Raw genomic sequence first — 26,672 nt, forward strand, 5'->3', positions numbered from 1 at the left:
TGTGTGCGAGGGACAGGAAGGGAGGAGGCAGGAGCGGGTGGGCGAGGGGAGGGGGGAGGAGGAGAGGGGTGGGGCAGGACATTTGAAAGCTTCGGAGAAGTTTCTCTCCAGGGAGCAATGAGATGTGATTCCCATTTTAAGACACCCTCCCTAGCTGCAGGATCTAGAGGTTGTAGGCCTCCGCAGTGAGGATGTTGGCAGGAGTGCGGAGGCCCTGTGCCGGAGGGCAGGTCTCAGCCTTGAGAAGCCACAGGTAGGTGGGGAAGCAGGGCTGTGGACAGACACTTGAGATCCCGGGTGATATGTGCTGGTCAAATAGATGTTGGTGCAGTCATACAATGGGATATTATGCAGCTGTAAAAAATGAGGCGGCTCTGATCTTCAAGATCTGTTGAGAGGAAAACGAGGTGCTGAATGGTGTGTAAAATATGCTGCCTCTTGTGTCAAATAAGATGGAAATCCACGTTTGCTTATAGGCTCATAGGCAAACACTGAGAGGAAGCCCTGGGGGGTTGCAGTGGTTACGTGTGGTTACCTGCAGGGCGTGTGCAGGTGGGGGACAAGGGTGCCAGGTGAGGTGACACTCCCGTTGTGTGCCTTCTTACATTTTCTGGATGTTGAGCCGTACCACTGTATTGCCTGTTCCAATATTACATTAAATTCAAAAGCAGTTGGGCAGTTGGTGGGTGACTGTTCATTTGTGAGTTTTAAGTGCAGTGTTTAAGGATGGGTTTTAAGTTCCCTTTACTGACCTTGTTGTCGAACATACTGACTTCTTTCTGGCGTGGTATACAAAGGTTTCCACTGTGATTAAAATTAGATGGGAACAAAGTCACTCTTTTGCACAGTTTGGCAATCGGACAAAAGAAAAAATGCCCCCTTTTTGTCTTCCCCCTTTTCCTGTGGGTGTTTCCTTCTGCCGACTTGACTGCTGGCTTTTCCTGGGGTGGGCACCACAGCAGTTAGCGTCCCATCCTCAGCCTGTTTCCACAGCCCGCCTCCCAGCCGGACCGGAGCCTAGCGACAGGTCCAGTCCCCCGGGGGTCTGCAGGTGGCAGCTGGGCACAGGGAAGTCCCCGCTTTGGACACCTTCCAGGCTCAGATCCCACTCTGCCACTCACAGGCCATGCTTCCTTCGGGCCAGTGACCTTTTCTGAGCCTCAGTTTCCTCATCTGTCAAATGGGTGTCATAACCCCTCTCTCAGGGTTGTTGGAAGGAGGAAGTAAGTGATACCTACCAGGGTGCTGGTCACTGTTCTTGGGATAAAGCAGTACCAATACGACCTCCACTGCCCCCACAGAGCTTGCTTCCTGTCAGAGCTGGCCGTGTGCGCCTGGGCTAAAAAGCAGACGGAGCTGGCTGAGACCAGGGTGGGGGTGGGGCCGCTTTAGGTAGGGCGTCGGAAGAGGCCCGTGGAGTACGGACACTCAGGCAGAGGGCACAGCACGTGCAAATGACCTGGAGCAACTGGAGGACAGGACCCCTGTGAGCAAGGAGGGTGGTCAGATCTGGGGGTGCAGGAGGGCTTTCAGTTTTATCTTGGGTGTGGTGAGGTTTCAGTTCGGGGAGGGGTGAGGTCTTCCTGGGATTTTCAGGCTCCCTCCACTCCCCACCCCAGCTGCTGGGAGGGGAGCAGCCTGGAGGGTAGCAGCAGCCTGGGGCCTCCATCCGGGCCTTGTGGGGCAGTGGGAGTGGAGTTGCAGCCTCCCTCCTCGAGGGTGGGCAACCCTGGGCAGGGGTTGTGTGGGAGCAGCTGGGAGAGGCTGGCTGGACTCGGGGTTCCTTCCACATCAGGGGCCTTGGTCCCTCTCCTTGCACACAGCACTCACAATAGCATCTGGTGTGGGCCGGCCCATGGTCCCTCCCTGGCCCTCCCGAGGGCCCCAGAGACCCATGTAGGCAATTCTGAAATGCTTCAGTCACGGCTGTCCTGGAGGAGAGCACAGAGGCTCTGGGAGCCTAGGCATGGTGAGGGAGGGCTCCCTGGAGGGGGTGATACTGGCGCTGTGATGTGAAGGTTGAGGGGTGGACAGTGGAAGGTGGGTTGGAGGAGGGGGGAAGGAAGGCTGGCCCCGTGCACTGGACCAGACATGGAGGACCTCATGTCCTGCTCTGAGGGTGGCAGATGGGCAGCCTCGGGGTGTTTTTGAGCAGGGGAGGGGCATGGCCAGAGTGCTGGAGGGGCCCTCTGGCAGCCCAGGTATGTGGGGGGGAGTGGAGGGGCAAGCTGGCAGGCAGGAGGCTTGAGCGGTGACGGCAGGGAAACAGGCTCGGAGGGGGTGGGCCTGACTGCAGCCGCACAGCAAGTGAGGAGGAGGGGCTGGGCGGGAGCTAGGTCTGTCCACCTCGAGGTCCTGCCCCGGGCTGGCCGCCCTGGCTTATGGGGTACTGTGGCACGTACGCACCACTAATTCCTCTCCTTTGGGCCGGTCCCTTCCTGGGGCCCCTCTGGGGTCAAGCCATGCGTCATTTTGCCCCATTGTCCTCAGTGTTGTTGGAATTTGGAAACGTTGCAAAAACACCTCTGTCTTCTCATATACGGAGATTATTGCAGAGAAAGTGCTGGTTTGGGGAAAGGCTATTTCCTTCCTCGAGGGTGGGGAGCCTGGCTTTTCGGTGTGTGGGGGCTATAATGTGGGCGGCCACGGCGACCCCGCCCGGGTCAGTGTTGGTGAAGAAGTGGTGCGCCTGCCTGCCTGTCTGCTGGGGGCGCGGGTGCGGCCGGGGGGTGGGGGGAGCGTCGAGAGCCTCCCGCGTGGCCAAGAGGGTGGGGGCCGCGGGCACCCATGTGCCTGGGAGTGGATGGCCGCCTGCGGCCACGGGAGGCTTTTGTCTTCAAGCAGACCCTGCTGGCCTCAGGCCATCTCACCTCCCAGGGCCTCAGTTTCCTCATCTGCGCACTGGGGACAGCCCTCCTGGTTCTGCTGTCATTTGGTGCCCGGGAATGGCCTGAAGCGTGGCAAGAGGGTTCTGAGGGGCTGGGTGATGGTGGGGTGAGGACCTCGCCAGGCCAGGGAAGCACCTGCCTGGGCCCAGATGACGGGGGCCTTGGCTTCTCCATCTGTAGCATGGGTCTGGTGGCGGTGCCCGCCTAGGAGGGTCCTGTGGAAAGCCCCCAGCGCGGCTCTTGGCACATACGCAGTGCTTAGTTAACGCGTGTTAGCTCGGTTCTGTCGAGGGTCACGCCCCCCTTCTCCGTGATCACTGATATGCCATTGTCTGCATCAGGGCTGGCCCTGGGCCTTGTGCTCCGGGCTCACCCATTGTTGAGCCTCCCAGAGTTCATCCTGCCTCAGCCTGGGTCTCTCATCCAGCTGTGTCTGCGATCACCAAGTGAGCTTTCGGCGCTCCAGAAAATTCTGTTCTTAGAGTCTCCCCACAGTGGTCTTGACACACGTGCACAACCACACGGTACCCTCCTTGACCTGAAACACACACAGGCGCCTGTAAACACACACACGCACACACATGTTCTCTTTCAAGACCACCATGCTTCGTTCTGGTTTCCATGTCAGCTTTCCGAGTCCTCGGGAGCTGAGAGATTAGCCATCCTCCTGGGGGTTCAGTGCTGGCCGAGCGCCCTCATCTGACCCCCCGCATATCCTCAGAGCAGATGAATTCAAGTGTTGTCCGAACACGGGCACTGCATAGGGGGTCTTGTGCCCTTTCTTGGCAAAAAAAAAAAAAAAAAAACCAGGGCATTTTGGCTTCCGCTTGTGCTCAAGCAACCATTAGCACAATGCCGTCACGTTTTGTGCTGGATTGCCCCCACCTCCTGTGCCTTTACATTATAGTTAATAGATTTTAAATAGTTCCTCCCCGGTTTTACTTACACTTCTACTAAAAGGAGGCCGTTTTCCACAACTGTAGATAGAATCAGGATCACTCGCTCTAAATCAGCAATACCCGTGAGAACAAAGTGACAGCCCCAGTGCAGGACTGAATCCCAGCCCCTGCTGTTCCCTGCCTCTGCCGGCCGTGTGCCCGGTGCGCCTACGTCCTCTGTGCTACGAAGGAAGGTTGGCAAGGGTCAGGGAGGTGTTCGCTCCACACAGAGTTCTCTGCCATCCTGACTGCGTAAGAGGATAAAGGGGGATGATTACACATCGCGGGGCCGCTGGTACTGCTGCTTTCCCCCTGAGGTCTCACCTCACCCCGAGAGGTCATCTCTAGCCCGACTGGGAGAGGACCCTCTAGCTGGTCATTACACACCTTGCATCTTCTGGGGATCCCTTCCTGCTTTCTGGGCCCCCCCTTGGCACGTTTCCTCCTGGGCGGGGCCGTGAGAGGAGGCTGCTGTCCCTCCAACAGAGGTGTCTTCTCTGAGACCAAGTTCCTGGTTCCCAGGTAGCGGCTGGTCCCCATTCCCACGTGGGGGCTGTGGTGTCCCCTACACCCCAGCTCTGTGCCCTTCTGGCTGCCTGGGCAGAGCCCTGGAGGGTGAAGGCAGCTTAGCCTGGGCCGTCCTGTGGCCTGGGGTCCATGCTGGTGGGGGACAGGCTGGAGCTCAGGGCCAGGGCTCCAGTGCCGGGAAAAGGGGGCGATGGCGCCTGGCAAGGTGAGGCTGGGCCCAGTCCAGGGAGGAGGTGGGGAACTAGGCCTGGCCAGATGGGAGGGTGCCTTGTAAACTGTAAAGTTCTGCACCCAGCTGAGCAGTCATTAATGTTACTTCTTTTGGGTCACACCACTGACACCACAGTACCGGCCGGTCAGGCCCTTCTTAGCCGCGGGAGCTGGCGCGGAGGAAAGTTTGCCCCAGTCCTTGTGCCACCCCCCACCTAACGTGTTTTCTTTTTTAAAATTCTATTTATTTATTTATTTATTTTTGGCTGTGTTGGGTGTTCGTTGCTGCGCGCGGGCTTTCTCTAGTTGCGGCGAGCGGGGGCTGCTCTTCGTTGCGGTGCGCGGGCTTCTCATTGCGGTGGCTTCTCTTGTTGTGGAGCACGGGCTCTAGGCGCACGGGCTCAGTATTTGTGGCACACGGGCTCAGTAGTTGTGGCTCACGGTCTCTAGAGCGCAGGCTCAGTAGCTGTGGCACATGGGCTCAGTTGCTCTGCGGCAGGTGGGGACTTCCCGGACCAGGGCTCGAACGCGTGTCCCCTGCATTGGCAGGCGGACTCCCAACCACTGCACCACGAGTCCCCTAATGTGTTTTCTGAGTGCCTGACCTTACACTCTCAAAAGTGAGCGAGAATCGTTTAAGGGATTGCTGGGGATGGAAAGGTTGTGGTGACATCACGTGCCTGTCCCCAAGGAAGGACATGCCTGACCCAGATACACCCCCTCGGCGTGGCTGTGGCTTCCCATGCGTGGGGTGGGAGGAGTGACCCTTCCTTGGCCTCAGACCCCGGGGGGTCCCACAGGGATGGTGGAGCCTGAGCACATGGCCAGGTAGCCCACCACGACCTGGGCTCAGACCCCCATAGTGCTCTCCCTGTTCCTGGCGTCAGGAGAAGCCTTCCCATCGCTGTGGGAGAGGGTCTCCCTCATGTAGGCTTATCTGTGTCTGAGGGGGTCCCTGCATGGTCAGTGCGGGGCTGGGGACTCCATGCCACCAAGGCTGCCTCACGCCCCATCTTTTTTGTCTCTGCTTTTCTCTGTGAGTCTGGATGATTCTCTCAAAATGACTTAAATGTGCCCACCCTCAACTCACAGTTTCTTCCCACCAGAGTTGGTCTGTGTTTTCTTCTAGTTCCAGTTCAAAATCCTGGGGAAGAGCTCTGATTGGCCCAGTTTGGGGTGGGGGAGCTCTGATTGGCTGAGCTGAGGGTGAAGAACTCTGATGGGCCCAGTTTGTTGGGGGAGAGCTCTGATTGGCCCAGCTTGGGCAAACCTCCTGACAGTGACTGCAGCTCCAGCTGGTCCCTAAGGATGAGCATTGAATGAAGCCGGCTGCCACCCCAGGAGGTGTCCACTGCAGGAACAAAGTTCAGTAACTCCAGAGACTCAGATGTTCTCGGAATCTGGTCAGTGACACATACAGCACAGTTGCTACTCTTGCTTCCTCATCACAGCTGTCAGGAGTGTTCTGGTTGCAGGTGATAGAAAGTACGACTTTAGCAAAAATGTCATGGGACTAAAATGTACAATGGCTGCTTCAGGCTTGGCTGTATCTGTGGGCTCTAGAGATGCTGTGAGGGCTCTGTCTCCATCCTCCATGTTGGTTATTCTCAGGCGGGCTCTGCCATGTGGCAGTCGGGTGGCCCAGCAGCTCCAGGCTCCCTCCCTTCGGCCCAGGGGCTTCACCGTGGGCCCGCGCAACTGGGTTACAGGACCATCCCTCACCAGTCATTGTGAAGGAGGAAGGAGCCTCTGATTGGCCATTCTGTGGGCCACGTAGCCTGAAGAGTGGGAAAGTTGGGGTTCTCTTACCAGGAGGAGGGGGCAGAGAGCCGCACAGCATCGCCAGCCTGCTCTCCATAAACGGCCCCCACATTTCCTTCCCCGTCCCCATTTCACGTGGTGGACCCATCCCGAGGGAACGTGAGGATGTCCCAGTGTGAGTAGAGGCAGCTCTTCACCACCTGGGGTAGTTCCTGTTAGAATGGGGAGTTGGAGGTTGGGGTTGGCACTGCGGGGTCCTGGTCTCCAGCCCAGCCATACTTAAGTCCAAGCGGTCGGGAACTCCATGTACAGAACGCAGGGAGGTCAAAAGAGGCAGCCATGAACTCTGAGGAAAGGTTTCCCTGAAGAGGGAATACTGAGCTGGGTTTTTAGGGATGAACAGGAGTTTGCTCAGGGACAGAAGGGTGTGCCTGGCAGAGGGAACAAAGGAATGGGCAGACTTGAGGAGCTGTGAAAGATTTAGAGGACCTAGGGCAGGTCATTTATTTTTTATACTCACTGTGTATTGAATGCCTGTTGTTTGCCCGGTGAGGTGCTGGGGTCTTTACGTCCCCTCCTTGAATCCTCCCCGTGTTGCTGGGAGGCCATTGTGATTGGGCCCATGAGCAGATGGGAGTGTGTCTGTTCCAGGGTCATGTGCTCTGAGCCGCCCGGCAGTCTGGGGGGAGCTGGGTTCACATTCGAACCCTGACCTCTGGGGCCCAGGGCTTGATCCCACTTGCTGCCCATCTCTGCTCCGGCTGGGGCGGCTGATGGCGTTGGGGGCCCTACGGTCATGCCACAGCCTGGGCTAGACCCCGCGGTTGGCTGCACACCAGCTGCCCTGCTGGCAGCCTTGAGAAATTCCTAAATTTCAGGGCCATGCGAACGAATAGGGGCGCTGGCCTGGCAAAGGCGCGAGAGAGTTGCAGAGCTTCCCCGGCTGAGCACTCTGTGAGGCTCAGAGGACACGTGAGATGGGGCTTCTGTCTGAAGGGTGGACAGTGGTGGTTACGCCGTGAGGCTCCCAGCTCAGCCCCTGACTTGCCAGGGGGCCTTAGGCAAGTTTTTCTCCGTCTTTGAAGGCCCTTCGGGGTTGAGTGTTGGTGACACTCACATTTATAACTCATCTCGTGTCCTGTGTCAGCCCTGTGCTGGGGCCGTACAAATTAATCAGTCCACCCAAACCCACCCTGCCACCCACCAAAAGCATCTGAGTGCCCATGTGGGCCAGACCCCGGGTCAGGGCTGAGCAGGAGAGCAGGGTCCCTGCCTCAGTCTCATCCATGTGAGATGTCAGCTCCTAGCGTGGGGGGGGAACCTGCCAGCCTCAGCCCCAGTGAGCATCCCGTCTGGTTAGAGAGGAGGTGGTAGCAGAGTGCGCCTCGCAGGGCGCTGCGTGAGCCTCGCTGAGGGGATGCTGGCAGGGCTGCCTGCGCTGAGGCTGGACAGGACCCGTGATGCCTTAGGCGCTGACGGGCTCCAGTGCAGCTGTGAACCCGGCGGCAGCAGGAAGCAAGTCCTGGGTTCTAGGAAGCAGCGTGATCTGGGCAGAAGGTCAAGGTCAGGGGCTTCGGGGACTAGGGACCCCCTGCCCCTGCTGGGGCTGGAGAAGGGACAGGACCCACCAGGTAAGGGCGGCCCAGCATGCACGTGCATGCACACGCAGGCTCACTCTCACACACACTCACACACACTCACACACACATACATGCCTAAACACGCCTCACATGCACACACCTGCCCACACTCACACAGACTTAGATTTCACATACACACAGATGCACTTACACACCCAAACTCCCCTCCCCACCCCGACCCCCGGTCCCCCGGCGCTCACACGGACCCGCATGTACACGCACCTCTCACGCAGGGACCCTTGGTCTTTCAGCTTCCCTTGAAAACACATCTTGTATCCAAAGGAGAAGGAAAAGAGAATGCAGGAGACGGTCTGCGTGAGCTCAGAGGTAGGGTGAGGACGGGGTCCGGGCCCCGCTCTGGGGACTCCCTCACCTCCTGGCGTGGTTTCTTAGTGCAGACGGAGCCCTGGACTCAAATCCAGGATCTGGGGAAGGAGTGAGAAGGGGCCGTGCCAGGGTTTGGCAGGCCCTGGAGGAGGGTTGGACCCCAAAGTTTATCTCCCACCTTTGTCTTCCTTCCAGGGGAAGAATTAAATCCCCCAAAGACCAGTTTATTCTGTGAGAGGGGTGATGGGTGAACCCATTCTCAGTGCCTGGTACGGAGGAGGGGCCCCTCCCACAGGGACCTAGTAGATGATCCCCTTCACCCGGAGAAGCTTGCTCTTCCCCGAGCTCTTAGTCACAGCACGCGGACGTTTGTTGACTGGCATCTGCGGAACTGACCACGTAGATTGGTCTTCTAGTGCATGGCATTGACTTGTTGGTATTGCACTACGTTTGCGTTCCTGAGGTAAACCCTGTTTGGACACAATGTATTATATCCCTGTAATATGCTGCTGGGGTCGATTTCCTGCTGTGTGACCTAGGGCTTGGCAGCTAGATTCATAGTGAGACTGGCCTCTACCTTCCTCTTGGAGTACCACGTCTGCTTTTGGTATCAGGACTTTCCTAGTCGCATAAAAGGGCGGGAGGACCCACCCTCCTTTTTCTAGATGTTGGAACAAGTTTTTAATAGGGTGGGAATTATTGTCCGCTCTGACTGTACCCTGTCTTGGCTTGGCCTCTGTAGATGCTTTTAAAGTTCATCCCACAGCACCCTGCGAGGGGAACGTGATGCTTCTCGTTGAACAGACGGGCAAGGTGAGGCTCAGAGAGCCGGAGCCTCTGCTCCGTGGTCAACAGCACGTGGCGGCTCCGCTGGGCTGTGAGCGCAGGCCAGTCTGACTCTCCCTGGGCCTGTGCTTTTCCCGCTGCTCACCGCGGCGCAAGGATCGTCTGAGATGCTGGCCTGCAGGAGAGCCGTTGCCCTTGCTCTGGGTTTTCCAGGGAGGCTGGGAAGAGCACTGATGGCGCATCAGGAGAGCTGGCCTCGCTCCGCTCACCATCCGCTGGCCCACCCGCCATCCGTGCATCCGCTTGTCCATTATCCGCCCAGTCGGCCAGCCGTCCTTCAGCCCTTTGTCCCCGTGCTGATGCACCCACCATTAACCCACCTTCCCATCCACGCCTCCTCCATCTTGTCACCCATCGTTCCACCCACCCACCTGCCCATCTATTAGACATTTATCCACAGGCTGGTTACTCATCCAGCCACTTTTCCACCTTCCCATCCATCTGTCCTCTATCTGCCATCCATTCACTCACCATTTATCCATGATGGGACCACCATCCATCCATCCATCTGACACCCAACCATCTCTTCATCAGCGATCCATCCACCTACCAGTTCACTTCATCAACGATCAACGATCCATCCACATACCAGTTCACTTAACCATCCGCTGGCCACTTTCTCCTCCATCTGTCTTCCACGTGATACCCACCCACTCATCTGTCCACTCATCCATGCATCCATCTTTGCGTCCATCCATCCATCCATCCATCCATTCATCCACCTGCCCTTGGGGCTTGGCCTTAAGGTAGGGGGTAGGGTTTGGGTGTGGAGAGATTCAGGAGGGAGGGCACCCTGGTTTGGGATAATGATACAAACCAAGATCAGGAGTTGGGAACCAGAGTCTTCGAGGTTAGCGGGAATTGGGTGTATGGAGGGCGACGGAGGGAAATGGAAAGAAAAGGTGGGAGGGAAAGATAGGTGGGAGCTAGATGGTGAAGGACTTAGAATGCCACCCTGAGGAGTTTTCACTTTATCCTTGGTCCAAGGGCATTCAACCCAGGGTCCATGAGTGAGTTCCAGGGGGTCTGTAAGACCCCTAAAATGATAGGCAACAATTTTTTTTTAATATATAAGCCCATATATCTGTTAAGACTTTTGGTTGCAAGTTGCAAGTGACAGAAAACCTGTTCCAAGTTAGCTTGAGCAAAAAGTTGCTTGAGCAACTTTGTCATTGCAAAGTTCAGCTTTTCAGTTAGCTTCAGGTATGGCTGGATCTAGGTACTCAGCAGCTGTCACTGTGACTCTGTTATCTTGGCTTTTCCTTTTCCCTTTTTATTTTTTGAGTTGACTCCAGCCTCAGACGGTCTCCGGCTGACAACAGGATGGCTTCAGGGACCCTCAAGGTTAAATCATCTCTTGTCTGATACAGTGGGAACAAGAGGCCATTTGCCTGATGTCTCACTTGAATCGGGTCTCACGGGCTCAGGTTGGCCTCGTGTCCATCCCTGAGTTAGGCATTGTTGCGAGAGGAATGAGAAACACTGATTGGCCTGACAGTTGAGTGGTGTGGACCCCAGAATGAAATCCAGGGGCCCTTCTTGGAAGGAGGGTGAATGTGCGATGGGTGATGAGGAACCACCCCATGTCCACTACTAAGCGTTGTTCACACCTTCCCTTTTTGGTGGACGTGGGTGGATTACCCAAGGGCCAGAGGTGGTAGGGAACCATCAGGATTTCGAGCAGGGTGGGAGGACATCAGACGAGAAGTCGTCGGCAGGCAGGACCACGGGCAAGCTGGATGCCTGTCTGGGGCTGGGTGGAGGGTATTGGGGGCGCAGGAGGGGAGAGCAGTGGGCTCAGCCTTGGCCACGGGCAGGGCGGTTTCTCGTCACTCTGCCCAAAGAGTGTTTCTTCTCTCCAGAGTCACGACTTGTGGGGAAGGAAAACATCGCTCCCTCCTATGCCAAAAGCAACATTTTCTTTTCTCCAAGGTTGATTATAAGTCACGGACATTCATCTGTGTAATTTTTCACCTGTTTATGTTGATAATGAGATTAGTAATTACATATGCAGGGTCACTTCTCACCCAGGGTTTAAGGAGCTTTTTATTCATTTTACTTATTTTTTCTTTATTAGCTAAGAGGGGGAAGGGAAGGGAACAAAACCTCGCTGTCGTACTGGAAGGACGATTTTCCCAGTGTTTTTTTTTTTTTTTTTTTTTTTAGCTTTTTTATTTTTTTTTGCAGTACGCAGGCCTCTCACTGTTGTGGCCTCTCCCATTGCGGAGCACAGGCTCCGGACGCGCAGGCTCAGCGGCCATGGCTCAGGGGCCCAGCCGCTCCGCGGCATGTGGGATCCTCCCGGACCGGGGCACGAACCCGTGTCCCCTGCATCGGCAGGCGGATCCCCAACCACTGCGCCACCAGGGAAGCCCCTTTCCCAGTGTTTTTATGCTCACCCATGGAGGGTCCCCAGGGGCCCATGAGCGTGAGGACACGGGCCGCCAGCGCCCTCTGTGCATTCCACCTGGGCCTGACTGCTGTCAGCGCTTTGCACCCAGGGTTGGCCTGAGACCCGGTGTCCCTGTGCTCTGGACCCAGCCCCCCAGCCCCGCCTCGGGGGTCTCAGGCCAGCCCCCTGTGCCCTCAGCCTTGCCCGCTCTCCCCAGGCCAGACTTGTCGTTTTGCAAACGATCGCATCAATTATTGAGATTTTTGCCCATGAGGAAATGAAGGAAAATAAGTATTTAACGGTGGAAGCCAGGCTCGATCATGTTTCTTGCGGTGATTTGTGATTGTTTTTCATATCCCTCCCCTCCTATCCATTTCTTCTGCCAAGAAGTCTCTGGCCTCTGCTCTGTTTCCTTTTTCTGGACTATTATAATAGGCTCTTTTCTTTTAAAAGTCTCTGCTCTTGTGAAAAAATACATATAAAAACATACAAAAAGTACATGGAAGTCAGCGTACACCCGCCCCCCATTGCCCTAACCCCAGCACCCTCCCCCCTCCACGGTCTTTTCCCCATCTCCCCCCGCCCCCCCCCCCCCCCACCGCAGGTGCCGTACTCCCTCCGTGATGTTAAGGTGTTACCCAGCTCTGCGCTTCCTGGGGCTGGAATCTTGCTCCGCCTTCCTGAGGACTTCCCAGCGTGCTGTGGCCCATTGGTGCACTGCCCCCGCCCCGTTGGAACAGTGTCCACGCCGTCAAGACACTTTGCTACATTCTCTGGGGCCCTGGGCGTGGGTGACTGACTGACCGGTGTCCTCTTCTGACCTTGTCTCCTTCCTTAATTTTCATGCCCCGCGCCCCTTTCCCTCTTGCTGCCCACCTCACCTCCTCCCGCTCCCTTCTTTGTTCCTTGCAATGCCGGCCACAGTGGGTCCAGCTGGTTCCTGCCTCAGGGCCTTTGCCCATGCTATTACCTCTGCCTGGGATGCCTTTCCCAGTTCCTTGCACGGCCGCCGCATCTGCGCCAGGCAAGTCTCAGCCTAAGCGTCACCTCCTCAGTGAGGGCTTCTCTGCCCGCTCCTGCCAGGGGCGGGCCCCAGGCCCTGTCCCTCACAGCCTCCTTACTATCTTCTTACTTACTTGTTCTTTGTCTCTTCTCTTCACCAGGATGTTGGCCACACGGGGGGAGGGCCTCTCTGGGTCTTGTTCACCGCCACATCGCAGTACCTGCTGTGGGGACTGGCAGGTAGCAGGTGTGTAATGAATATCGACAAACTGAAGGCCTCTGGCTGTGCTCCCCTGGCCCGGCAGACCTGGCTTCATGTCTGCGCACCACCTTTTACTGATGTTGTGACCGGGGGCAGGTCATGTATCCTGTCTGGGCCTGAGTTTCCTTATCTGCAGAGCATGGTTAAATGAAATCAACATCCCTAGAAGCTCTCAGGCCAGCGCTTGGCATCATGTCGGTGCCGAGGAAGTGATAGTTAATATGAACCTGATCAACAGCTAAAATCCCTCCTAAGTTTCTGTGCCAAGAACACGTTTATTATTTTCCCCAGTGAATTAGATGACTTCCTCTTATCATACAAGGAGCACCAGGTCATCCTCTAATTTCCCTTTTGGCCTTGGGTGCCAGGAAGCTGACCATGATGGGGAGGTCTCAGGGGCAGCTCTTGTTTCCTGTTGGGTCTTCAGTGCAGCACTGTTTTTCCTTTCCGCTCTCTGCTCTTTGATTACTCACTCTTGGCTCCACAGTGCACGTTTTATTACTTTTTACTGTAGTAAAATACATACAAAACTGACCCTCTTAGCCATTTTTTAGAAATTTTAATTTATTTTTGACTGCGTTGGGTCTTTGTTGCTGCGCACAGGCTTTCTCTAGTTGCGGCGAGCGGGGGCTACTCTTTGTTGCGGTGCGCAGGCTTCTCATTGCGGTGGCTTCTCTTGTTGCGGAGCACGGGCTCTAGGCGTGTGCGCTTCAGTAGTTGTGGCATACGGCCTCAGCAGTTGTGGCTCGCGGGCTCTGGAGCACAGGCTCAGTAGTTGTGGCGCACGGGCTTTGTTGCTCCACGGCATGTGGAATCTTCCCGGGCCAGGGCTCGAACCCGTGTCCCCTGCATTGGCAGGCGGATTCTTAACCACTGCACCACCAGGGAAGTCCCAGAACGTCCTTTTTAAGGCTGAGTAATATTCCATTGTGTAGAGAGACCACATTTTGTTTATCCACTCATCTGTTGATGGACACTTGGGTTACCTCTGCCTTTGGGCCACTGTGAATAATGCTGCTATGAACATCGGTGTGCAGATACTATTTTTAGTACATTACTTTCTTACCTTTCTGAGCCTGGGGTGATCTCAGCCCAGATTAGAAATTAAAGCTAGGTTTGGGGATCGTTTCTAGGAGCAGACTCTCTGACCTGCTGTTGCAGGGGTGTGTGTATGTGTGTGCGGCAGAGCCTGTGCCCCCGCTGGTGCCTGGGCTGGTTCCTCCTCCTGGTGCACTCGTCCCCCAGCTGCTGCTAGTGGCTCACACCTGCGCGGTTCTTCAGACGCCCTTGGCCAACAGGTGTTGGTTCCCCTCATGGGCGCAGGAGGTGATCCCCCCGCTTCGTCCCACTGCCAGCCTTGGCCAATGACCCACTGATGTCCCTGAGTGGGATGAGCCCTGGGGTGCCAGTCACATTGCAGAACCCCCCCTCCCCAACCACGTTGCAGGCTGGTGTCGGACTTCAGCTGAGACCACATCTTTGCCATCCTGTTTCCCGTTCCCTTCTCCCAGGGGTTCTCCCAATAAACCACATGCTCAGAACCCCATCTCAGGCTCTGCTTCTGGGAGGTCCCGGCTTCAGACAGTGTGTAATTAACTCGAGCGTCCCTCCCGTGGTTGTGCGGCTGTGGGGATGCCGCTGGATTCTGGTACGATTGACCTTTGAGCCCACCTGGGTAGGAGCGGGCTCCTTGGAGGGGGCACAATTCCCAGTGTCTGCCACTTACAGGAGAGACAGGTCCTAACCCAGGAAACCAGGCCGTTCAGGCAGTGGCTTTGGGCCAGGGGGAGCAGGAACTCCTACCTCCCCTGGGCCTCCCTCCTTTGTGTGTAGACAGGAGAGGCCCAGGAGGGTTCCAGAGGATAGAGGGGAACGGGGGAGCCCAGCGATGCCGATGGAGAGTGAGCGTGGACCAGTGATACCCCGCCATCAGGCCCAGCTTCTGATTTTCCTAGAGAAGTTGGGAATCCAACTTAGGTGTAAAATGTTCTGATTTTAAGTGTTATGACATTAAATCAATTATAAATTAATAGCATTGCAATGTTTTAATAACAGCAACTAATTTCAAAAGTGCCGTGTGGGCCCCCAAACACACTCCATAGACAGACGGCCAGGCGGCTGGCTGGTGACCACCCTCTGGCTGGACTTGGGGGCAGCGGGCAGCCGTCTGGGCAGGCTTCTGGGAGAAGCTGGGAGCGGCACCGCCCTCAGAGGTGGTGGCCGGCGGGCCAGGTGGTCCTGATGACTCGCGTGCTTGTAACTGGTGTGTCTACAGGGTCCTGAGTGTCTGTATCCCTTCTGTCATCCCCAGCTGCTTGAGAATCTGTGTTTGGCTGTAGCTGCCTCTTGTTTAAAAGATAGATCCCCTGCAAACATTTTTAATGTTTTGAAACCACACCAGCACCAACCTGAGACTTTGTTCTTGTCTGGGGCTGCCCAGTAAAGATGTAGGATGCCCAGTTAAATTGGAATTTCAGAGAAGTGGTGAATAAGTATCTCCCAGATATTGCACAGGACATACTTAATGCTGAATCATGATGCACTGTTTATCTGGAATTCCTCTGTAACGGCATGTCTTGTATTTTTATTTGCTAGCTCTGGCAAGCCTATTCTTGTCAGAATCAGAAGGCTCAGAGAACCAGGAAAGGAAGAATTTCCTTCACCTTGTGATTCGGTGTCACGTGAGGCCAGACCCCGCTTTCGGTAGTGGTGGCACTGGTGATCAGTCAGTGCCCCAGGGCCATGGGGGGGCACCAGGGTGGCCTTGCTTCTGGGGCCTTCTCTGGGTGGCCACTGAGGTTCATCATCAGGACGGGGTCACTTACTGTAGGGACGTGTATCTGTGTTCGCGGGCGGGAGCAGTGAGGGCGGCAGAGGTGCGGTCAGCTCTGATCGCCAGCCCCCCTTGCCCGGGCGCCCTGGGGTGGGGGAGGGAGGGAGGATACGGGACGGTGGGCGTGTCTTGCACAGAGCCCTCAGCCTCCTGTCTCCCTGGACACTCCCGGGAGTGTGCCCCTGCCCCGTCCCCCCACATCCTGGCTGTGAGACGCTGACCCCGGCCTACGTGAGAAGCCCGCTGCCCCCGCCCTAGCAGGGGTCTGGCCAGCCAGGCCCTCCGCCACCTGCCCGCTCCTGCCTTAAGCCTGCTTCAGCTCCGCACAGCTGGATGCACCTCGGCGTGGTGTTGGGGGCTCCCATCTTCCTGCCCGTCTAAGGCTTGCTGTCTCCGTCTCTTGGTTGTGGAGCGTGAAGCCCGGAGAGGATGCCCAGACGCCCGTCACCGGCTTTCACTGCTGGGCACAGTTGGCTGCGTGGCCTTTGTTTCGTGCTGAGTGTGTGAGGGCACATCGCAGGCTTGGTGGTCCTCAGAGTGTCAGTCTTTCAGAAGCACCCCCGTCTGCAGCTGTCGGAGCTCACGGAATGATGCTGTCCCTTCACGTCCCCTGGCCCGTGGCCCATCTCAGAGCCCGGGGAGCCCGGTGTCTCTCAGCTGTCTGTTCGCTCCAGGTCCGAGCGGGAATCCCGCACGCGGTGGCTGTCACGTCTCAGGCCAGTGTGAACCCAGCACAGCGTCTCCTCTGCCCACGTTTGCTGTGTGCCGAGGACTCGGGGCCTTTGTCCTTTAGAAGGTCCCCCCTGGACTCTCTGCTGGGGCTGCTTACTTGGGTCCCAGTGCTTGCGGGTCCAGCTGCCGCGTGACCAGCGGCCCGGCACCTGGTGGTAGCGGTGTATTTGCTCAGGGGTTTAGGCAGGTGTGTCGTTGGGGACCCTGGTGGTATTTATACTAGTCTCCGGTCTGATGGGGGTGTCTGAAATGGCCTCATTCACATGCCAGTGTGTGACCAGCAGGAGTGCACACTGGGCTTGCAGGGTCTCCCGGGCAGGGTCCTCACCCGTTTTCCTGGTGGCTCAGGACTCCAGAGACCAAGGTGGAAGCTTGCCAGCTCCTGTGGGGGGGGTGTCGGCGTCCCTCTGCGTCCCCTGTGGGAGTGGTCACCATTCTGAGTCTCACTGGTTCATGGTTACAGCCCCCTGCCACCAGTCGCAGCAAAGGGGGGATGGGCTTGTGGGTTGGCTGGATGTGTTCGTGCCCTCACCTGAGCCCTCCTGCAGGCTAGTGGGGCTCCAGCGGGAGCTGTGGCCATGGGGGAGGGGGAGGAGGCATCACCAAACCCCTGCTCTGGAGGGAAGGAGCAAGGGAGGTGGGGAACCAATACCCCAACCCCTCTCCTGCCCTCTGATCCCCTGTCAGTGGTGGCCCCTGGGCACTGCGGGAGCCCGGGAATGCAGTCTGAGGAGGGCAGCACCCCTGTCCCTGCCGGTGCAGAGCCAGGTGGAGAAGGGCAGGGCAGGGAGTGGGTCCGGGGGCCGGTCACCGGCCTAGTGGCCTGTACCTGTGTCCTGTGTCCCCTCCACCAGCTGGACAAATACCCAGTGGCCACATGGTGCAGAGTTCTCAGGGAAATGCACGGGGCAGGAGAGCTCGGCACTCACCCTGCACGCACGTGTGGCCTGCTTGTGTACGTGCCCCTCTCCTGGTGTCCGCTCCAGGGCTCACGGAGGCCAGCTGGCACTGTAACAATCGTAGTCTTGTTAACGTGCCTGCATTACCCAGCTTCGTTCATCTGTGGGTGTCAGGAGATCCTGGGGGTCTTTCTCTTCGTCTGCCGGGTCCCCGATGAGCCCCTACCTCGGAGTGTGCGCCCCGTGACCCAACCTCAGGCCCAGCCTCAGGGGTCTTTGTCACCACAGTCTGCCTGCTGGGGCTCCCCACTTCAGGGAGGTCAGGTCCCCTTTTTCAGCCCCTCCCGTCATGATTCCTCTTTTCATATTGGAGGGGGGCCGATTTGCAGAAGCCACATGTTCAGGGGGCCACTTCCTGCAGGGGCCGTGGGAAACAGCAGCTGGAGCCCCCCGGGAGGGGCATGTTTGAATCTGAGAACCAGCAATGTAGAGATTGTGCCCTCCTACTTCTCACTCGTATGCGTGTTCCCAGCCCCGCTAGCTTATCTCCAGGGACGGGGAGCTCCCTCCGCACCTGCAGCCTGGTCTGACTCTGACCTGGAGAAAGCTTTCCCCACGTGGAGCTGAGGTCTCTTGCCCTCCATCCTCCGTACACACCTGAGGGGCCATAACCCGTCCTGAGCAGCTGGGGAGTTGTGCCAGGCGCCCCTGAGGCTGCTCTTCCCCAGGGTAGCCACCCCAAGGGACCCAGCCCCTCGCCACTGGGCCACCTCCTGCGGACACATCCCAGCCGGCCCCATCCCTCTCGAAGGTGGGCGCACCCCCTGCAGACTGACGGGGATTCTGAGCAGCGTGCAGGGACCCGGACTTCCATTTTCCCAGCTGGAGACCACAGTGGGGATGACCATGGGGCTCCCAGTTCAGAGGTGAGCCTGGGGGGACCCAGAGCTCAAGCACGTCCAGCCACGTGTGAGTGAGCAGAGAGTCCATGGCGTAGGCTTCGTGGGGAACCGGGAGGCCACACGCTGTATGACACCTCAGGGTGGCTGGGGCTCAGGAATTTTCCAGAGAAGTAAGAAGCTGGAATTTTCATGTGAGCATTTCCAATCTGTAAGTGCTGGTTACTAACTGAAAAGTAAAAGCTCACTGCGTGGGGGACTTCCCTGGTGGCGCAGTGGTTGAGAATCCGCCTGCCAATGCAGGGGACACGGGTTCGAGCCCTGGTCTGGGAAGATCCCACACGTCGCGGAGCAACTAAGCCCGTGCGCCACAACTACTGAGCCCGTGCGCCACAACTACTGAAGCCTGCACGGCTAGAGCCCGTGCTCCACAACAAGAGAAGCCACGGCAATGAGAAGCCCGCGTACCGCAACGAATAGTAGCCCCCGCTCACCGCAATTAGAGAAAGCCCGCTCACAGCAACAGAGACCCAGCGCAGACAAAAATAAATTAATTAAAATAAATAAAAATTTTTAAAAAAGCTCACTGCGTGGGACACACAGTGCATTCGTGGGCTAGGTAGTGCCCGTGGGCCCCAACTATGACCTGAGGTGTGGTAGAGCCTCTCCACTGTGTGCAGATGCAGAGCTGAGAGGCTTAGAGGGGGCAAGGGCCTTGCTCAGGGTTGCACAGCAAGTGAAAACACCCAGCGGGGGGCTGATGTTCTCTGTCTCTCCTCCGGGCCTGGATTCACGTGGTTGTGGGCCGTTTGTGACGGTAGGGGGTCCAAGGGCCAGGCCCTGCTGGGAGCCGTGTGTGGGCTGTGGCGGGAATACTGCCTCCTGGATGCAGGGTTCCTGTGAGTGTGTGATGAGGAGGAGTGGGGGGCACGGGGGGAGGAGGCTTCTTTCTTAAATGACACTGTTGAGGGCAGACTGGAGGGAGGGCCTTCGTCCCTCCCGTTTCCGTGGTTTGTCATGGGGGTCTTGGGCCTCTGTCCTACGGGGCCCTCCACCCTCCTGAGGCAGCCGTTCAGCTTGGGGGGACATGCGTGTCAGCTCTTGTCCAGAGACCCCCCCCCCCTTGCCTCTTTCCGCGCCCAGCACAGGCTCTTGTCCCTGGAGGCGCCCTTACCATCCTCACCTGGACCATCTCTGGGCTTCTCAAACTCGACAAGGCCCAAACCAGGCTGCCCATCTCCATGCAGGCCTGTGGCCCTCCTCCATGGCTTTCCCTGCCTCAAGAAGCCCCAGCTTTGTCCTTCCAGGTGTTCAGGCCCAAACTTCTGCTCATCCTGGACTCCCTTCCTCACCCCCACCCAGGCCGTCAGCACATCCCGCCACGTCCTCTCCCGCTGCCCATCTCTCGCCCACCTTCCCATTCTCAGTGCGGCAGCAGACGAACCTTTTAAGTAGAGCGTCCCCTCAGGTCATTCCAGGCTCCAGGGCTTATCTGGGCATTACCACCCTGGCCCTTGCCCACTGGTTCCGCTGTAGTGGCCCCTGCTGCTCCCCACCTCCCTTGTGCAGTCCTGCCTCAGGCCCTTTGCACTTGCTGTTCCTGCCACCTGACATGCTTTGCCTCCAGACATTCATGGGGCTGTGTTCACCGATTTGCTCAGGCCTCAGCTCAAATGCCACTTCCTTAGAGAAGCCTTGCTTGACCACCCTGGCCACAATAGGCTCTCCCACACCCCGGCCTCTTCCTGTCCCGTTTCCTGGCTTTCATTCATTTATGTCTTCATTGTCCTCATGACTGCCTGGCGTTCAGTAGCCTCTGGAATTGCTCCGCGCACCAGAGTGCCAGCGCTGGCAGAATGTCCATGGGGCCTGCCTCACTTGCTGGTAAGCCCCAGTTCTGGAGGGTGCCGGCTTGGAGGGCCTGTGCCCTCAATCCTGGCTGACTGGCCTCGGAGGCAGACCTCCTCTCCTGCTGCGTGGCCGCTGAGTTGCTCCGTCACTGCCCTGCCCGACAGGGTCCTTGCGCTGCCGCCACACTCTCCCCAGCTCAGCCAGGAGGCGGGCAGCACGATGGCTGCTTCTTTCTCCTCTCTGTTAAAGACTTTTAAGAAGTTCCTGTTGTTCTATTTTTTAGGTTTGAAATCTACAAACTTAAAATAGTAGAGATCTCACTTTATTGTCTTTTTTTCTAAATCAGACAATCGTTGCAGTGACTGCAAATGATAGTGCAGCTTCGGGGCGGGAATGGGTGGAGAGGGAGCCCTTGTCTGTGACTGAGGAGCATGCAGCCCAGGGGTGCAGGCCTGGCCCCGAGTCACGCGGGTCCCAGGGCTGTGGGACCGGCGACTTTTGCGAGGATGGAGGTAGGGGGAGGAGCGAGGACAGTGAGAAGGTGACATTTGAGTGGCTTGTAGAGGGTAACAAGGAGGGGCTGCGGGAGGGTCATGCCAGGGCCCCTGGAGGGAGGGTTAGGGTGGCTCGCACAGGGAACCCAGACTGTTGCTTCCTGGTTGGGAAGCCAGGAAGCCATGCACATTGGGGTCAGCTCCTTCCAGATCACAGCGGCTTTGCAGAGAAAGGGCAGGAGTGGATGGCGGGGAGGGAGGTGGCAGGCGTGTTCCAGGGCAGATGGGGGTACAGCTCGAGCCAGGGCGAGGCTGCGGTGGTGGAGGGAAGTGGGCAGAGGGCAGAGAGCTGTTCACGCAGCTCAGTGGATGGGCGGGACTTGGTGTGTGTGTGTCTGTGTGTGTGTATGTGTGTGTGCGCGTGCGCACGTGCGGGGGACAGCGGGTGTCCAGGATAATTCTGGGAACGGTGGTATTATTTGCTGAGGCATCTGAGGAGGTTGGCAGGAGGCTCCCCTGCAGCATAACTTGCAGTGCAAGGGGATCTGTTAGGGGGTGTTCCTGGGCCCTGGGGTCCGAGGGCCATGGCAGGGGGCTTGGCTGTGTGCCGAGGCCTGGGAGGGCCTGGTTCCTGCCCAGTGTCCACTTGGCTTTGCCCTCTGGCTGGCAGCCACGGGACTCTGGGTGCATGGCTGGGGCTCAAGCTGGGTTTCGGGGGGAGATAAACTGTTTGGGCGCTGGTGACTGTGTGTGTGAGACCACTCGTGGTGTCCCGGCACATAGGTGAGGCTGTGGGTGAGACAGCGCATGTAACTGTGCCTGGAGGGCTGTAACCCGGCCTCTGCGTGCCTGCCACGGAGGGCGTGAGACCCCGATGCCCCAGGCGTGCCAGCCATGTGCCTGGAGAATGCATGTGACAGTGTGAGTGTGTGCGGGACCGTCGGCTGAGGGTCCTACCCGGGGACACGTGTCAGGTGGCAGGTGAGAGTGGGGGTCAGCGGCCCTGGGCAGGGCCACGCTGGCAACTCTGTCAACACCTGAGCGACGGCCATGCCTGTCTGTGCATCTGAGCAGGTGCGAGTGGGAGCGTGTGCGTAGGGATGTGAGGACGAGTGCATGCATGTGAGTGAAGGTGGGGAGGCTGCCCAGCCGTGCGCACATGCCGGTGTGTGTGCCAGGTGTGCACACGTGTCCCCCTGTGGCCGCCACGTGGTGCTGATCCGTGTCCTTTCCGATTCCCCCAGGGCCTCGTGAGAGAGAACGGTTGATCTGGAGGCGACGCGTGGCCGGCTGTGGGGCATGGCATCACTCGCGGAGCCCGTGGGAGCCTGGCTGGCCGTGGCCGTGGCCCTGGCCCTGGGCCCAAGCCCCAGCACGGCGGTCCCGGGGCAGGACTGCACGGGCGTCGAGTGCCCCCCGCTGGAGAACTGCATCGAGGAGGCGCTGGAGCCGGGTGCCTGCTGCGCCACGTGCATGCAGCAGGGCTGCGCCTGCGAGGGCTACCAGTACTACGACTGCCTGCAGGGCGGCTTCGTGCGCGGCCGCGTGCCCGCCGGCCAGTCCTACTTCGTGGACTTCGGCAGCACCGAGTGCTCCTGCCCACCGGGCGGTGGCAAGATCAGCTGCCAGTTCATGCCCTGCCCGGAGCTGCCGCCCAACTGCATCGAGGCCTTGGTGGCGGCCGACAGCTGCCCGCAGTGCGGCCAGGTGGGCTGCGTCCACTCTGGCCGCAAGTACGCCGCCGGCCACACGGTCCACCTGTCGCCCTGCCGGGCCTGCCACTGTCCCGACGCCGGCGGCGAGCTCATCTGCTACCGGCTCCCCGATTGCCACGGAGACGCCGCCCCTGGAAACTTCTCTGACGCCGAGGAGGGTGACCCCGAGCGACACTATGAAGACCCCTACAGCTACGACCAGGAGGTGGCCGAGGCGGAGGCCGCGGCGGCCCTGGAGGGCGAGCTCCAGGCGGGCGCTGGGGGCCCGGCTGCTCTGGGAGCTGGGGGTCAGCCACCTTCAGCCATCCAGGCCACCCGCTGGCCGGCTGCCCTCCCCAGGCCCACGGCAGCTGCCGCCCTGGGTCCCCCAGCCCCCGTGCAGGCCAAGGCCAGGAGAGTGACGGAGGACAGACAGGAGGACAGAGAGGAATTGACAGTCAGGGAGCAGCCGGCAGCAGGTGGCCCCAGGGGCCTGGATGGACGGCCCACAGCAGGTCCAGCCCCTGGTCTCCCTGTCCAAGAGGAGGCGGCAGAGGCCAGGGCACGGCCCGAAGAGAACCTCATCCCGGACGCCCAGGCCACCCCCCGCAGCGCTGGGCAGGAGGGAGCTGGGCCCATTCCAGCGTCAACCACGGCCAGTGTCCCCGCATCACAGGCCACGCAGAGCGCTCCCGAGGGCCCGGCAGAGCCCAGCACCCACGCCATCCTGACCACACTGCACCAGGAGGCGGCCCGCGTCCCTCCCACCCAGGAAGTGCCCAAGCAGCCACCGGTTGTGCCCCGTTCTCGGCCAGAGGAGGACACAGACCCCAACTCTGTCCATTCTGTCCCCAGAGGTGACCCTGAAGGTAAGCCTGTTTCCTGGTTTCTCCAGGGACACTCATCCCAGGGAAGGGCAGCCTCGGGGCTCTGTAGCCTGGCCCAGGTCTGTGCACAGCTGCCTGGAGCAGGGGAAGCTGGGTCTGCGGGGCCAGGCCAGGGACAGCCAGCGCCATCCCCTGAGCTCTGGGCTGGAGGCTCTGAGATGGGGCTTCCTCCTGGCTCAGCTTCTGGGGGTAGCATGGTGGGTGGATGGGTGGGGTCCCTGTCACGGTAGGTGCTGGGCTACCTGATAGGGCTGTGGCCGAAGGCCTCTTACATGTACCTTATCAGGGCTGGGGGGCCCCTGCAGAGGGGTCCACAGGTGCCCTGGCAGGAAGTGGGAGCTCACAACCCTGATACAGCTGCCTGCTCACAGCTCCCTGACAGTAGCCTCTGGTCATGGATGCTGGGCTCTTGGCCTCTGTGGTGGCAGCAGAATGGATGCAGGCTCTTGTGGGGGCTCCTTACAAGAGCCCAGTACTGGGTCTGTCACCCCTTCCTGCCAGGGGTCCTGCTAACATACAAGTGGTTTCTGTCCCTCCTCTGCTCAGTACCTGCTGGGGCTCCCACCTACTCAGAGTAGATACTGAAGTCCTCTCAGGGGCCTCAGGCCCTGCACAGCCTGACCCTGGGGCCTCCCGGGCCTTCTCTTCACCCTTTTCTTGTCCCTTTTGGCTGTTGTAACAAAAATACATAGACTGGGTGGCTGAACAGCAGGCGTTTATTTCCCATAGCCCTGGAGTCGGGAAGTCTAAGGTCGGTTGTCTGATGAGAGCCTGCTTCCTGGTAGAGCAGATGAGGCCACATCGCATCTGGGTTACATCAGAGGTGGAGCAAGCCGTCCAGCATCTCTTCCTAGAAGGGCACTAATCCCATCATGAGGCTTCCACCCTCAAGACCTAGTTTTCTCCCCAAAGCTCCGTCTCCAGATACCATCCCACTGAGGATTAGGGTTTTAACGCATGAGTTTGGAGGTGGGAGCATAAACACTCAGTGCCTAGCAACCCTCTCCCTCCGCTGTGCTTAGCTGCACGGGCCTCCTGGCCCCTTCCAGTACTTTCCAGCCCCAGGGCCTTTGCACTTGCCACTGCCTCTTCCTGAAGTGCTCTTCCAGGTGTCCATGAAGTTCGCTTCTTCCCGCCATTTGCTCTCTGTTCAGGGTTACCTGCCTAGAGAGGCCTGCCCTGACCACCCCAGTCAAAGAGCGCCCCGCCTTCCTCTTACACTGCTTTAATTCCTCCCAGTAATGCCTGGCATTGTGGCACATCGTTACCTGTTTAATTTTGTCTCCCCCGGTGGAATGTTAGAGCCATGAGTGGAGGGACCCCATCTGCCATCTTCTCTGCTGTGCACACAGTTGGTGCTCTGTAAACACTGGGTGAATTAATGAGGGAATGGGGGGGCTCTCTGGCCACCCCTTTGCCAGTCATCCCCCCTCGTGCTAGTTCTCTGCCACCCCATGAGCACCCTACACTGTCATCCCCCTGTGTCCCACCCCTTTGCTCACACTCTTCCCAGTGAGCTCAGGCAGCACCGCTTCCAGGAATCCTTCACTGGGTCTTTGTGTCTTGCATGACCCTTCCTCCATCCCCACTCTGCAGCTCCCTGCCCCCACCTCTGAGGGAGCCTTAGGAGTTGTCTGGGTGTCTAGATATCTCTCTCCACAGCTGCGAGTCCATGTCTTGTTCAGTCCTGTGTCATTCACTCTGTAGACCCTTATTAGGTAGCAACTGTGGACAGGCCCTAATGGGCCGCTGGGAGGCAGGAACTGGCCAGTGTGGTCCACAGGCTGTGAGTGGGGGCTGCCCGGGTGGCATCTGGGATGGTTTCCTGGGGGAGGGGGCCCGTGTGTCCAGAGCTATGGCCCTTGCTGGGCGTCCGCTGTGTGCTAAGGCCGAGACTGCAGGCTCCCCCAGCCCCCAGGCCCCCACCCTGGCGGCTCCTTCCATCCTGCTCTCGGTGGACGGGCACAGAACTCGCCCTTGCTGAGCACCTACTAGGTGCCCGGCCCCGTCTGTGACTCCATCCGCCCACAAGCTGGGAGCTGGGCTCCTTCTCATTTTCAGCTGACCCGGTGAGAGGTGGCGGCGGGGACCAGGGCGAGGGGCGGGGGGGGGGGGGGGGGGGCTTCCGGGGGCTCCTCCCCGCCCAGCCCCCGAGCCTGCAGGGGGCGGGGCGTGGGGGGGGCGGGGCTGTAATGAAGTCCACGTGTGCCCGGGCGGGCTTGCAGGCCTGGCGCCGGGGATGGTGCGTGCAGCCTCCAGGGTTTCCAAAATAGACACGCCCCGGCCCCGGCCCCGGCCCCATCACCCGCCCCCTTGCTACCAGAGGCCTCTCTGTGGTGTGGGTCTTGGAACCCTGGAGAGCTGCTTCGTTCTCAGGAGCCCCGGGTTCTTTCCTCTGCCCCAGGCTTTCTCAAATGGATTTTGGGGTGTGGCTGTTGGTGAAGGCCGCCTGGGGGTGGGGCCCCTGACTGAGTGCCTCTCATCCCATCAGAGGCCCCGCCCATGCAAAGCCCAGAGCAGGGCAGGGACAGGCTGTGCTTCTTGGAGCTCGGGGTAAGGGAGATGTAGGAAGTTGGGAGAGGTGGGCCGGCAGGGTGAATTTAAATGGGACCCAGGAGTTGGCCCAGGCCGTGTAAGCAGAGGCTGGCTGCCGTCCACCACCCCCGTCCATCTTCCCTGCTTCTGCTCACCCAGTGTCCACCTGACACCCACCAGCGCATGTGCTCTGTAATTCAGGCGAGCGGCTCTCCGCCTTGTGCCTCATTTTCTCCATCTGGAAGCGGCAGAGAAGGCCCTGCTTCCTGGGGGTGTTTTGAGGATTAAATGAGCTAACTCATTCAAACTCGGCATGGGGCCTAGCACTGCTGAGTAATTAGAAATGTTAGCCGTCACTATTCACCATCTGTTCCTCGATCCACCCACTTAGTTTCTGCAGCAGATAGGTGCAGAGCACCCTCTCTGCACCAGGGGCCGTCCAGTGAACCGGGTGGGCACAGCCTCTCCCCTTTGGGGTCTGATGGGGGTGGAGGGCGGTAATGGATGAGCCCACAAAGATTGTCCGTGGTCACAGCCATGCACACGGAGTGGGGAGGGTGGCCAGGGGATGCCTGCTGGGTGGGGGTCAGGGACCCGACGAGCGTCCTTGGGGCAGTGAGGGCCTTAGAGCCTTCTGACTGCTGTTGTAGGGGGAGCCCTGGGGGTTCCCAAGGGATGAAGGGGCCCTCAGTGGGGAGGACTGGGGAGGTGGTAGCTCTGTCCTGCTTGCCCGTGGGGCCGGCTGAGAGGCGCGCCGTGGGGCGGAAATGACCCCCGGCCATGTTGCCATGGCAGCCCTGGGGCCTGGAGGAGGAGGTTTCCAGCCATTGCCCCAGGCCCGGCTGCAGCGGGGGTCCTGTCTTTGAGCCGGAGCTGTGCCAGGGATCCAGGCTGCCTCTGAGCATGTCCAGATGGAGCCTAATGGAAGCCACATGCCCGGCTCCCTGCCGGGGAGAAGGGCTCTGACGTCTGTCGTCCCTCAGGGGGCTTGTGAGGGCGCCTTCTACCACAGGGCTGGCACGATGGAGGGAGCTGGGGACCACCCCCCGCCCTC

General features: G+C 58.9%; 1 protein-coding gene across 2 annotated transcripts in view; it reads left to right on the plus strand.

Annotated features, from left to right (window-relative positions):
• Positions 1–21,801: 21,801 nt before the first annotated feature.
• FBLN2 (fibulin 2) overlaps positions 21,802–26,672 on the plus strand; it is a gene marked incomplete at both ends in the record, with an annotated part of 49,484 nt that continues 44,613 nt past the window's right edge. For both annotated transcript variants that reach the window (XM_082848240.1, XM_082848241.1), the window contains one exon: positions 21,802–23,065. In XM_082848240.1, coding sequence (XP_082704366.1) covers positions 21,802–23,065 — 1,264 coding nt within the window. The remainder of the gene's footprint in view (positions 23,066–26,672) is intronic.

This window comes from Leucopleurus acutus (assembly GCF_964270905.1).
Source record: "Leucopleurus acutus genome assembly, chromosome: 10".
NCBI lineage: Eukaryota > Metazoa > Chordata > Mammalia > Artiodactyla > Delphinidae > Leucopleurus > Leucopleurus acutus.